The sequence below is a fragment of the Stereum hirsutum genome (genome assembly GCF_000264905.1).
Source record: "Stereum hirsutum FP-91666 SS1 unplaced genomic scaffold STEHIscaffold_22, whole genome shotgun sequence".
Taxonomy (NCBI): domain Eukaryota; kingdom Fungi; phylum Basidiomycota; class Agaricomycetes; order Russulales; family Stereaceae; genus Stereum; species Stereum hirsutum.
This window is the reverse complement of record NW_006763152.1, coordinates 542,229-553,878: the sequence shown is the minus strand read 5'-3', so window position 1 is coordinate 553,878 and position 11,650 is coordinate 542,229. Positions and strand designations below refer to the sequence as shown.

At 49.6% G+C, this 11,650-nt stretch overlaps 4 protein-coding genes across 4 annotated transcripts; 2 read left to right on the top strand and 2 right to left on the bottom strand.

The window, feature by feature from the left end:
* Window positions 1-19: 19 nt before the first annotated feature.
* On the top strand, window positions 20-962 carry STEHIDRAFT_135581 (DUF1772-domain-containing protein; the record flags this gene model as incomplete). Its single annotated transcript, XM_007310942.1, has 4 exons — window positions 20-119; window positions 184-379; window positions 510-676; window positions 784-962. The coding sequence occupies 4 exons, from the start codon at window positions 20-22 to the stop codon at window positions 960-962; spliced, it is 642 nt and encodes a 213-aa protein (XP_007311004.1).
* A 1,651-nt stretch (window positions 963-2,613) lies between these two features.
* Window positions 2,614-3,394, bottom strand: STEHIDRAFT_135580 (uncharacterized protein; the record flags this gene model as incomplete). The annotated part of the gene is made up of 3 exons (XM_007310941.1): window positions 2,614-2,838; window positions 2,906-2,978; window positions 3,033-3,394. 3 exons carry the CDS (start codon window positions 3,392-3,394, stop codon window positions 2,614-2,616), a joined length of 660 nt encoding a protein of 219 aa, XP_007311003.1.
* Window positions 3,395-5,275: 1,881 nt separating this feature from the next.
* STEHIDRAFT_116207 (uncharacterized protein) lies at window positions 5,276-6,314 on the top strand (the record flags this gene model as incomplete). Its single annotated transcript, XM_007310940.1, has 4 exons — window positions 5,276-5,407; window positions 5,536-5,725; window positions 5,842-6,069; window positions 6,259-6,314. The coding sequence occupies 4 exons, from the start codon at window positions 5,276-5,278 to the stop codon at window positions 6,312-6,314; spliced, it is 606 nt and encodes a 201-aa protein (XP_007311002.1).
* A 1,018-nt stretch (window positions 6,315-7,332) lies between these two features.
* On the bottom strand, window positions 7,333-8,908 carry STEHIDRAFT_68846 (uncharacterized protein; the record flags this gene model as incomplete). The annotated part of the gene is made up of 2 exons (XM_007310803.1): window positions 7,333-8,139; window positions 8,600-8,908. 2 exons carry the CDS (start codon window positions 8,906-8,908, stop codon window positions 7,333-7,335), a joined length of 1,116 nt encoding a protein of 371 aa, XP_007310865.1.
* Between the last annotated feature and the right edge of the window lie 2,742 nt (window positions 8,909-11,650).

Genomic DNA, 11,650 nt, shown 5'->3' with positions numbered 1-11,650 from the left:
CCACCCTACGCGAAATAAAATGCCTTTCATCCCGCCACCACACGCGTTGTACGGCTACGTCGGCCAAGGCGCTCAAATCGCCGTAACCACAGGCATCCTCTCCTCTGGTCTCGTCGCCGGTACGCACCCTTTCCCTCTCATTCCTGTCTCTTTACTCATCATTTCTGTATGAAACTCGGACAGGCATAACCCTCTCGGCCTCCATGCTCGCCGTCCCACCCCTCTTCCCAGCCGCGTCCGCCGCGTCCACCCTCATCCCCGCGAACGAGAACCTGCTCGCTCGTCAATGGGCCAGATTGTATAATACGGGGAAGATGGTCGCGCCGCCGCTTGCGGCTACCAGTGCGCTTTCGTTGTTCTATGCTGCTTATGCGCATTGGTACGTTCAACTTCCCTTCTCTTCACTCTTTTGGTGGAACTTTCGAGCCCCTATTACACATCCCACTCGTTCACCTTCTTGGCTTCAATCCTAAGTGAAAATGCTGACTGTATCGCTTCGATTTGATCAGGTATGAACACCCGCAACTCGACGGTCTCTGGGTGGCCTACATCGGCTCCGGCGTCCTCACCCTCTCCATCATCCCCTTCACATTACTCGCAATGGCGCCCACGAACAACCGTCTGCTCCGTGCTGCCGCCGGCGATCCCGATACATCGTCTTCGAACACTGCGACCGGTACGTTCTTCTCCCCTTTCCATCCCTGTCTTCGCCCAGCCACCTCGACCTCGTTCCATCATCTCATAACTTGAAACGTACTGGATTTCTAACGCACTTGGGCTCAGGCGTCAAATCCTCAGGCCCCGGCGCAACAGGCGAGGCCACATCCCTCTCCGTCGACGACCAAGTCCAACAAGTCGTCAAATGGGCGAAGTTGAACTATGTAAGGGGCGCTCTGTCGCTTGCTGGATTCGCGGTCGCGGTGTGGACTACGGTTCCGGGCGCTGTTAAGGAGGTGGCATGATCGGGAGGGAGAGATAATTATGTTTTTATTCTAATTTTCTTTTTGGTGAGTAAAGACCGCGCACTTCGTGAAGAAGTGTGCTAATATCCGTACTTGTGCAGATTGTGGGCTTGTGCTGGATGTTCGCTTGGTCTTGTTATGTGTACACCAAGCATGTCGTGTCGAAGGACATGCTGTTTCTATAATTGACTTACTGCTCTACTTGAACTACGAGATCGTGTGGTTAGGACGTCCGGTTCAGACGTTTCATGGTCCTTGGAACGTTCAAGGCCTACTGCCTCTACTTAAGTTCTGGAAACATTGCAAAGGACGCACTATGGCTCCACGTGAAGGGCGAATCTGCGAACCAACTGATATTGACAGCGACTTCTTGTCTCGACGTGTGCACTGTACGGATGCGGAAGGCCTGCCTCCTTTTTTTTTTCTCATCCAAAGTGAGAACTATGCAATCAGACTGGTCTTGCGTGATGACGTAGAGAAGGTTCGGGGTGACGTACGTTTATAAAGACATGTACTGACCTACCTCCAGCCACCACATCCACGATTCGATATCTCCAACATCTCTCTGTCGTTCTTATCCCTCAATCTCTTCCTCTACGAACACTGGGTTCTCCTCGTCGCCCGTCTCTGCTTCTTGGTAACACTTACGGCTACTTACGGAGCCCGCTCAATCTTATCGGACGCGCACGGCGGCGAGGAGTACGCTCCGATTCACGCGAATGGGATCAGGGCTTTGTTGATCTGAACATAGCTTTTGCGAGTGCGAAAGGTGCGTTTTTCTTTCTGTTCTTTTGATCGCTCAAATCCTCCTCCACGACCTTTCTAATGCCTACTTCATCACACACGCATGGATCCACGCCTCCCTCTCGCCTCTTCTCTACTTCTGCTTCAAAGTCCATTCGCTATTTATGCTCTTCGTGTACACTGATCGACAGATTCCCTTGTCTCCCACCGCTACACTGCTACTCAGCAGGGGTGCGCATTGGCCTTTCCGACGTGCTGGACCTTCACTTTATTTTTGGCTCTGTTCAGATCGAGTGGCCCACACCGCCTGTGCGCCTGCTCTGATCTTCGTGCTTTTCATGCGCGGTTGAGGAGTGATCGAATTGACGCCAGCTCCGCGTCTATGGAGGTGATGTGCATCCAGCCTCGTTGCGGGTTCCTACCTCTGGACTAGAATCGCCAACTCTGACGTCCTTCGAGGGTTTCCCGCTGTGTACTACATAGGCGATCCAGCGGCTTCTGCATCACCTCTCTCTCAGAGCTCAGTATTTCACCTCATATGTGACACGCTAGATCTCCCAACGAAGAAGAGAGAAGGAGCATATTGCTGTCGACATGTTGTGCTGCAGGAACGCGATCTTTACACATTTCTCTCCTCCCAGATTTGGGATCTTGAGGTGGCCACTATAGTCTTTCTTATTTCTCTCAATGAGTACTTACACGACGTCTGAAAGTGCATGGCGAATGATATGAAAGCGAGGCACGGCACTCGTCTCGTCTTATTGTGCATCATAAATATCGAACGGATTCCGTTCTTTCCTCTCTGTCAGACTTTTTTTCTGCCTCGAAGCTGAGCTGTCACGACGTAACTCAGTGTCAGATACATTATTAGCGTAAAATACGATATCGCATTACAAGCCACCGTTATTTAGACTAAAACTAGCGCCCCCGCGCTGATACGATTCCCATCTGCGACCTCCTTCTCCCTCTTCGAGATCTCCAACAACGCCCACGACACGACCACTTCATCCATTATGTCCTCCGCATCGTCAGTCAACAGGAGTTTGGCCAGCGCGACGGGCGTGTTCTTGGGGTCGATGGTAGGTGGGACAAAGCGCGCGATGGGGGAGCTGGTGTCGAGGGTGGAGACTAACTACAGGTGAGCGAGAGATATATATGATACGATACCGTTGACGGATGAAAAGGAGTATGGAGCGTACCTGGAGATGTAGTCCAGGATCGTTGTTCTTCCACTTGTATTCACCGCCTCGGAGGTCCTCGAATACGACAGTCCTGTGTTCTGGCCATCAGACGAATGAGGCGAAAAAGACATCGAGTCGCACTCACGACTTGAAAGGAACAAGGCATTTCCTTAGCCACCTACTCGCCGCAACTCTTCCCTTCCCTCCGACAGTCTCCCTCCCGTTCGCGTCCATAGTCTGGATTTTGCCTACCCCAATCCCCGCGCCCTCAAACCTCAACATCTGTGCGCTCAACCTCGTATCTCTCCATCTCCAGTCCGCGACCCGCTTCCCGTTCTCACCATGCACGCTCGTCGTAGGAACGCCTTTCTCGTCGAAAAGGGTACGGATCGTGTAGATTGTGTTTCCGGATTCGTCGAGGAGGGTGGTGTTGGCTGGGTTGTTCGGGTTCAGCGTGAGAATGAAGATGGGCTGGGAAGTGTCATGCACGTGGGATATGGGGCCCATCGTAGAACGGGAGCCGTGTTTCGACGCGGATGGGTGTGATAAGTGAGTGATGCTTTCGAAGACGAAGTAAGGAGATGAGAGAGGAGAGCCTCAATTTGAGTCGCATGAACACCCGTATGAAACGGACGCTCTGCCTCGCGCCACCATCTCGAGCGACGACGAGATCATTGATGAACGCAGCCCAGGAGCGTAGCGCACCACACATAGTAATGTTATTCCTCTAATACTCGCCAGTCAAAGCTGCGCGAAGTATCCGACACGTCCTGAAAGCTTATAAGGCGTTCATGTTGTAGACACGCAGTCAGGATCCGAGAGGTTATGGCGCGCGCCAGCATGTGTGATGCGCCCGCTTGCTGCCTGGAGAGGAAGGAGGATGTCGAGTTTTGAAAGGCTCGTGGAGTGGTGGGCGTCTGCGACCAGAGCTGCGCATAAAGACGAAACATCACGGCGGGGGTGCACGAGGAGTAGAGAGAACCACGCAGAGAAAGTGAAAGATCATGAAGTTTACGCTGGGTAATGCGGGCCGGCAATACTGTGCAGACTTAGGCATCCTCCACGAGGTCTTGCAAAAGAGTAGATGAGAATGCTAAGTTCGAGTTCAGTCATCACCGATACCGCAAAACGCTAGCGCACTATTATAGGTGACTCACCGGAGCTGTGGGTCATCCGATGTTTCTACTAGCACAAGCGTTGGCGATCAGTTAGAAATCGCACAACTTCCTCCAGCAGACTGCAGTCAGAAAGGACCTTGTAAAGAGACCTAGACGGGCACAAGCATTGAAGCATAGAAACGCTAGGATATAATAATGCCACGTCCCACGGATCCGTCCATCGGGCGAGATTGGGATATCTAGATGGGCGTCTTGGGACGATAACACGGCGACTGCGATGAACGAACTGATGGTCATGAGCGTCTGAGATCTCAAAAAGTATGCGAAGGCGTTAGGGAGTCAGAGCCCAGGGGAGGATAAAGCCAAGTGACCAAAGGTTAGAGTCAAAACGATGAACTAGAGCATAGTATCAACGTGCTAAGGCCTCAACGCAAGATCCCCGTACACTCTTCCTCAGAAATCCAAGACAACGATTCAGACTAGCGCAGATAACAGCCAGGACGGCGAGACGTGGACCACTCAACATGTTCGCTGTAAACGATGTTCATTGGGAGACATACAATACCGAAAAGAAAGGATATGTATCGAGCATGAAGAAACCCTTGGTGATGCAGTGAGAGACGACGGAGGACGACGAACAGAAAATTGATCAGGGCGGAGCGGAAGGATTCGCACTCCGCTCGCCTGGACGGCAGGTGCCGGCTTGCGCCACAAATTACGTTCGCCACATTCGCATTCTTCACCTCCTTGTCGTCTTCACCTCTTCTCTTTGCTCTGAGTTATATAGTGCATGGATCCCAGAACAAGAACATAGACGCTCACAGCTCAACACAAATATGAACCTTCGCCACGCTACGGCTCTCCGTGAGGAAACGAGTCTGCGAACCAAGTTCTTTGGATCCACTCCATTCGTCACTTCGGAGACTTCTTATAACCCGTGGTGGGTTTGACTTCTATTGTATGAGTATCCAAGGAGCCAAAAATGGATGCATGGGAGACCCTTTAATTCTTGTTGGTCCCAACAGAGTGGGCGGCATCTAAATGTACATCTTGAATGACGTATGGAGTGAGTGGAGGAAAAGTACGGCTCTCCCTTCGTCTCCGGTTCTCACTGGCATTTCTCTAACAACATAAATAGGTACTTATATCTACTACTGGCTCAAACGCCCCCTTTCAACCACCACCTCCGATACACATCCGCGGTGATCATCGTCCCACCTGCAATAAACGCAAACACACCCACAGCGACCGCCACCGTGTCAACACCTCGATGTCACCTACGTCGCTCTCGGCCTCCGAGGCAAAGCGCAGGTTCGGCGTAGAGAAGGAAATAGCACTGTTTCCCGAGAACTTAACGACGCAGGAGGAGGAGAATGTGAAAGTTGTACTGGAGTACATGGAGGTGAGTGACACTGCTTTTCGAGTCTCGTTGAAAGCACAATCCTCACTCTTCATCCTTCATCTCTTGTTCAACTTATCGTTTACTGCTTTGACATAACCATATACTCACCCTACTCACATCGTATGAAGATAGCCTACTCCCCCGCAAACGCCGGCTCTGACTCCGTCGCCCACCTCTGCGCCCCGGGAAACACCTTCGAAGCCCGTTCCACCTTCCCCGATGCGCACACCGCTGAAGAGTACGCCGAGAGCCACGCCAAGGTAATGCGGGCGTTGAATAATCTGGAGATTGTGAGGTTTGATTATGTGATTGCAAAGGGTGCGTTATGATATTTTATGTCGTTTATATCCCTTCTCGAGTTATCGACGTGCTGGCATATCGTTCACATTTCAACGCACATACTACTCACCTGATACACTGTAAACCATTTGAAGACAATACTTACGCCGTTCTTTGCACGTCGGTACAAACAGAGAACTTCGTCTCCCTCCGCTACACAGCAACAGGCTCGCATGTCGGTGCACCACACAACGGGATCCAGCCTACTGGACGGCGGGCACAGTGGACTGCGTGCGGAAACTTCGTGCTCGACAGCTTCAATGCTGCAGCTGGAGAGAAACCGAGGATTAGGAAGTGGCTGAAGGATTGGGATAAGATGCAAAGTGAGTTCCAGTCGTTCGTCCCTCTTGTGGCTGATAATTCGTCGGTCCTTGCTCTACTTGCTCGGTGTGTACACTACCCAGGCCTCGATACCACTCCTTCGATTCAGCCTTCTTGACTCCATCCTACTTGTTTCTGTCTGTTTCTCCGGTAATTGAATTGACTCATCCTCGTTTTGTTCTATATTTTAGTGTGGCAGCAATTGGGCTGGGTTAGGCCTAATAACGACGAAGTCTCCTTTGCGTAAACACTCGACGTCCATGTATGATTCATGGAGCATCTGTGGATGTACACAGGTCGACAGTATGTAGTTTGAGAAGAGAAGGGCAGTGATTATCGGCGTGGTGAATACTCTCTATGTATATCTCGGAGTAAGGAGGCGCAAGAAATGTATTTGGGGCTGTTTGACGGACGTGCATATATTCAATTTGACTCGGGATAAGCTGAGCGTGTTCGCTGCATGAGGTAGGAAAATTTTTGTATGATGTAGCGCGTCCGACTCAAACGGCTATTACGATTCTCGCGTACACATGTGTGATTACTCTATATACAATTCAGCTCAGAAAGAATTGCGCATAGATTATACAGCAAGAAAACCCAAATAAGTATCGCACAGATACAATTCATATCAGTCATCTCCCTTTCCGCCTTCGAAACCTCCAACAATGTCTCCAACACCTCCACTTCGTCCACTATATCCTCCCCATCTGCACCCATGACACGTTTGGTAGAAATATCTGAATAAGAGAGGTTCCGTCAATGGGCAATGGGTAGGTCGCGGGAGGCGGGTCTAGTTGTGTTACGCGGATGAAGCCAGCGATATGGATGGTAGTGTCCTCCGTAGAGACGAGTTAGATGAAGGCTAGGATGCCACATTGCTGTACATGATTGTCCTGGTATATCGCACGAATCCGAGATGTGATGTAGGCTATTCCGCCCAGATGTCCACTGGCTTGGAAATCATTCTGAAAAGAAGAGTATTCTCACAACGTTGAGTACCTTTTGAGAAATTTTCAATGAACTCCGGCACGGCCGCTGTCTTTTCGCTATGGAAAATCTTCGCCAAACCAATATTAACATCTCCTACATACCACGTCCAGATATCCTTCCAACGAGATAAACGTGCAGAGAAGCGGGTAGAGTATGGTTCATAATCAGTCGAAGTGTGGAATATATCTAGACCATACTGGAAGAGCGTAAGCAGAGGCAGGCAAGAACAATAGACTTCTGAAGCTTTCGACCACGATGAACATACGCGCAGTGAATTAAAATAGAATACTGTAGGACGTCACGAGGTTCAGCACCAAAAGTAACGCTCGGCTCGCTACACATCCTGTTTTTGCCTTTTCTATACGAATAACGAACACCTGGGAAATCGAAACAACCACTCCGCAAAGAATAATGCACAGCGTGGATATGTGCCATAGGAAACATTCCAGCGGGGTCGGGAATGATGAGTTCCACGCTGCGAGATGAAGAGCACCGTAGAGTGCACCAAAGAAGCTTGGCACTATTACGCTGTTCCGGGAAGACACAGTTTGTGCCTCGTCCACCTGGAATGGATTGGCGCCGTATATCAAATAACGCCAACTGAATCGAATACAGAGAGGTTTTGATATTTCTTTAGTCGTGAGGGGAGGTTGGGAAATATTATGATCGGGGCGAGGATTCCTCCAAACGGCATCACTTGTGATGGTGATGGTATGTGGGACATCGACATCGAATGGCTTGTTCCACCAAAAACCGTAGGTGATGAAGGCGTAGAGGGTGTGGACTACGGTATTCAGTTCGAGTAAACTGACCGGAAGACCCTGCACCAATCGTGTGATACATTGTGCTCCGAACCATAGCACCTGTACGAGTGCAAGGCACTTTGATATGCTATCCTGCTTGCTCTTGTCGCGGATATCCTTCGAGGATATCGTGGAGATCTTTCGAAGAGCGTCTGCGTCTTCTTTTATCAAATAGAGGACCCCTGTCGCGGTGAGTGTTGCCTCTTTGTCTGAGTATTTTGCGGAGAAGCCGCCGGTGGACGCATAAAAACCTTGAGTCAGGTCCCACGCAGTATGTGACTGCGGCTTTGTGGGCTGTGCGTGTCGGCGCTATGTAAAATTGAGAATATGGTATGCCTGCGAAATGGCAGATAGCGTACGCTTATAAGGGGAAACTGGAGTGTAATCTTCATAAAATTAGGATGTAAGGGTCTCGTTTTGTTGATGTCATCAGTCAAGATAACTTACCTTGGGTATGACAAATGACAAAGCGTTCTCCATTGAAGATATCGTTTTGCCCGGCATCTTAGATGGGTTGATCTAGTCAGACTTCAAATTATAACGGACAAGGTCTAATTTCGAAGACATACCCCAGTGTCCCCAGTAACAGTTGAACCTTGGCTGCACGAGGACTCAGTTGTCCCAGTTGTCCCAACTTCCGCGTCCTTCAGAGTAGAATAGTTCGCCGAGTAATTCACACAGAGAATGAAATGCAAAAATAAATGAGGTCCATACTTCGGAAGTATGCTCTGAAACATACCGTGGCTTTTCCAGCTTGAATAAGATGCTTATTCGCCTCTATGACCATAGCGCGCGCGTTTTTCCACTCAATCCAAGCTATCATGGAGAGCCACTCCGGTGCAAATATCCCGACCGCCACCCACTTAAATTTGGTAGCCCATCTGTGTAGCTTCGAATGATTCACTGATGGGACATCGAGGTGCACCGCGCTGAGAACGCAAAGGAGGAGTGTCGAGACCCAGCTGGAAAGAAGCGAATACGTTCCTCGAAAGGATGGCTCTGGGTACCATGCGATAGGGATTGTGTCGTTCGTTGGATTCAATAGCATTTCAAACCCAAATGAGATATCTGAAGGTGAGTGAAAGTATGAGGCAGACTGGGGAATTAGCTCGACATCTCGGGACGTACATATCTATATATCTCCACACTATTGCTGTGTTCCTCAGGTTGTACACAGTGATGTGCTATCCCTTGCGTTGTCCCCCGTCGTGTAGCAAGTCACGCATGTTCGATCTAGATCGATGAAATTGTTACCAAGGTCTTAACTCGTAGAAGGCGAGTATAATTTTGAGAGATCTTGAGATATAAACTGGTGCAACGATACCAGTACACCCGTATTTGCGGCCAACGACAGTCACTTTTGAGCACGAACTCCGGGAGAGTGTTACAGTCTCTGCATTGGCCAGTACTAAAACGTGGACCAATCGACAAAGTATTGGCTTTGACTAGTCTTCATTTGAGGAAGGAATCCGACCTGGAAGAGCATTGTGATCAGGACACTGGTAGACGCACAGGACGAGGGCAGAGGAGAGGAGGTTACGCGGCGTTCATATCACCACCTCGACAACAAGGTGTAAACAGTCGTTTTACTCCAGACAGGTTACCGGACATCCTGCCCTAAATGTTGTACGCGTACAGCCCATGCATCCCGCCCATGAGTGCGCAAGAGCAGGTATGCGTTTCATTGTAGGGAACGTTTTCATCACAGAAATATCAGAATTCGACTAGGAATGGTGGGGACTGACCTTCCTCGGAGAACATCCTCCCCTTTTTCATGAGGCATAGAAAGCCGTACACCACGACTATTTGGCACACTCGAGAATATTGTGAATAAGCAGCTCTTTGGACATGAATTTTCAATGACCTGTGTGAACAGATGAAATGCCATACCAATAATAAACCTACTCATGGCCCGGTAATTACGAGAAGAATAATGCGCAGACAGTTCCGGAAATAAGACGTACTTAAAAATGGTGACCAGTACAGGTGAGTGACTCTCCCAAGCTCGTAATGAAAAGACTCCGAAATGAGGGTTGGAAGCAAGGTTTTACGATCGCAAAGAAGGAACGATAAACAGCTTCCTACATGCTGTGATGGGGACTTAGAGGGAAAGCCGAACAGCAAACCAAATATGAACGCAAAGTTACTCACTTGCGTTTTCGGTAGTTGTTGACCGATCATAAACATCCTATGACCGAATACGAATTCAAAAAGGTGACCATACTAAGCTATTCACTGGGGCTATACCATTAGGAAATAGTAGGCTAACAATTGCGGCATCAAACGTCCCTGGAGGATCAGGCATGCTTCGTCAGTATCTCAAGAATTAGAGTGTGAACTATTCAACGGACATACCGAACGAGGTCGAGGTTCAGGTTGCATGAGGGCAAAACTCTGTACACATATCGCGGGAACGTGTGATTACTCCTTCTACGCGAGATCGCACAATGAGAATCAACAGATTTAAAAAGGAAGGATCGCCCGAAAGAAACGTGGTGAGGAAACCAGGCACAAGACGAACACGTCGGGAGAGGAGCTGTCCTACCAGAAGCTCTGGATGTCTTCTACTTGGTTCGCATCGTTCACAGCAATTTATATTCTGGTACTCAAAGATCTCGCGAGAATTTCGCCTAGAAACGTTTACGCTGGAATATAGCAACGCCCACCGCCATATCCAGCCGAATATAGTATTCCCTTCGATCAAATTGATGCGATTGAGCATCTCGTACTGCTATCGGGCCCCCTCAGCGTCAGGTAAATTCACGTTCGATGTTATCCTTGGGACCACACAGTTCCGTCTACTGCGCAGGTATGCTCATTGATTGGATTCTTCGATGTATAGCTCGTCCTCGACAACCCAAGCAACGCCGACCCCAACTAGTCAGTCTCACTCTGTGAAGTCGAACAGAACCCCTGTGATATGTGGCTCTACTCCGACCTACCATCCTCGTCGCCGGTTTCTTTCTCCATCACCGCCCCCGCTCTCGCCAACGTCATACCACACTTTTTCTCGACTCTACTCTTACTGCCGAAGATCCTTCTGACATACGTCCTTACCCGTCCATCACGGCGATGAACGGGATAGAAATACCGATACTGGCCCAGAACCTGGAAACGAGTTTACGAATCGATAGAGACAAATTTAGGCTTTTTGTGACTATGAGAGGCAGGGTGTTCGGCACATTAACATGTGTGATTCGATGGCCAGGACCGCATGGTGCCACATACTGGCAACAACAGAACGAATTACGTGTCATTACCTTTTTCCGGGGGCGTGAGGACTGCGTGTCTATCGCGGAAGCTGTGATCGAGACCATTCAATGCCCTGCATCCTGAAGGTGGACGCAGCAAATCCGATCAGAAACCTTACTCTAGTGAAGCAGGTTATCCACGGAGAAAAGTCGTAGCCACCATAATGTACTGGCATCAGATATGAGAGTGCGCCACATAATGACAAAGGATAGGCTGCGTGACTCGACCACCGAACACGAAGACGTTCTCATGGACAAGACGTGTACGCGCAGTGGATCTAGCCACGAACAGTCCACTGTAGAACATGACACCGTCCACTGAACAGTATCGAGGGTGCCATGTAGTCGAGACTGTGAGCAGCGAGAAACAGGTGGCGGTCAGAGCCTGGGAAAATGAAAATGAAGACGAAGAGACTCCAAGATACGGGCAGACGATTCCGGGTTGCCCCTAATATTGTGATTGGAATAAAACAAACTGTGGCGAGGGATGAGAAACCGAGGATAGTGAGATTTGCAGAAGCGTTGACGGTGCCGGAACT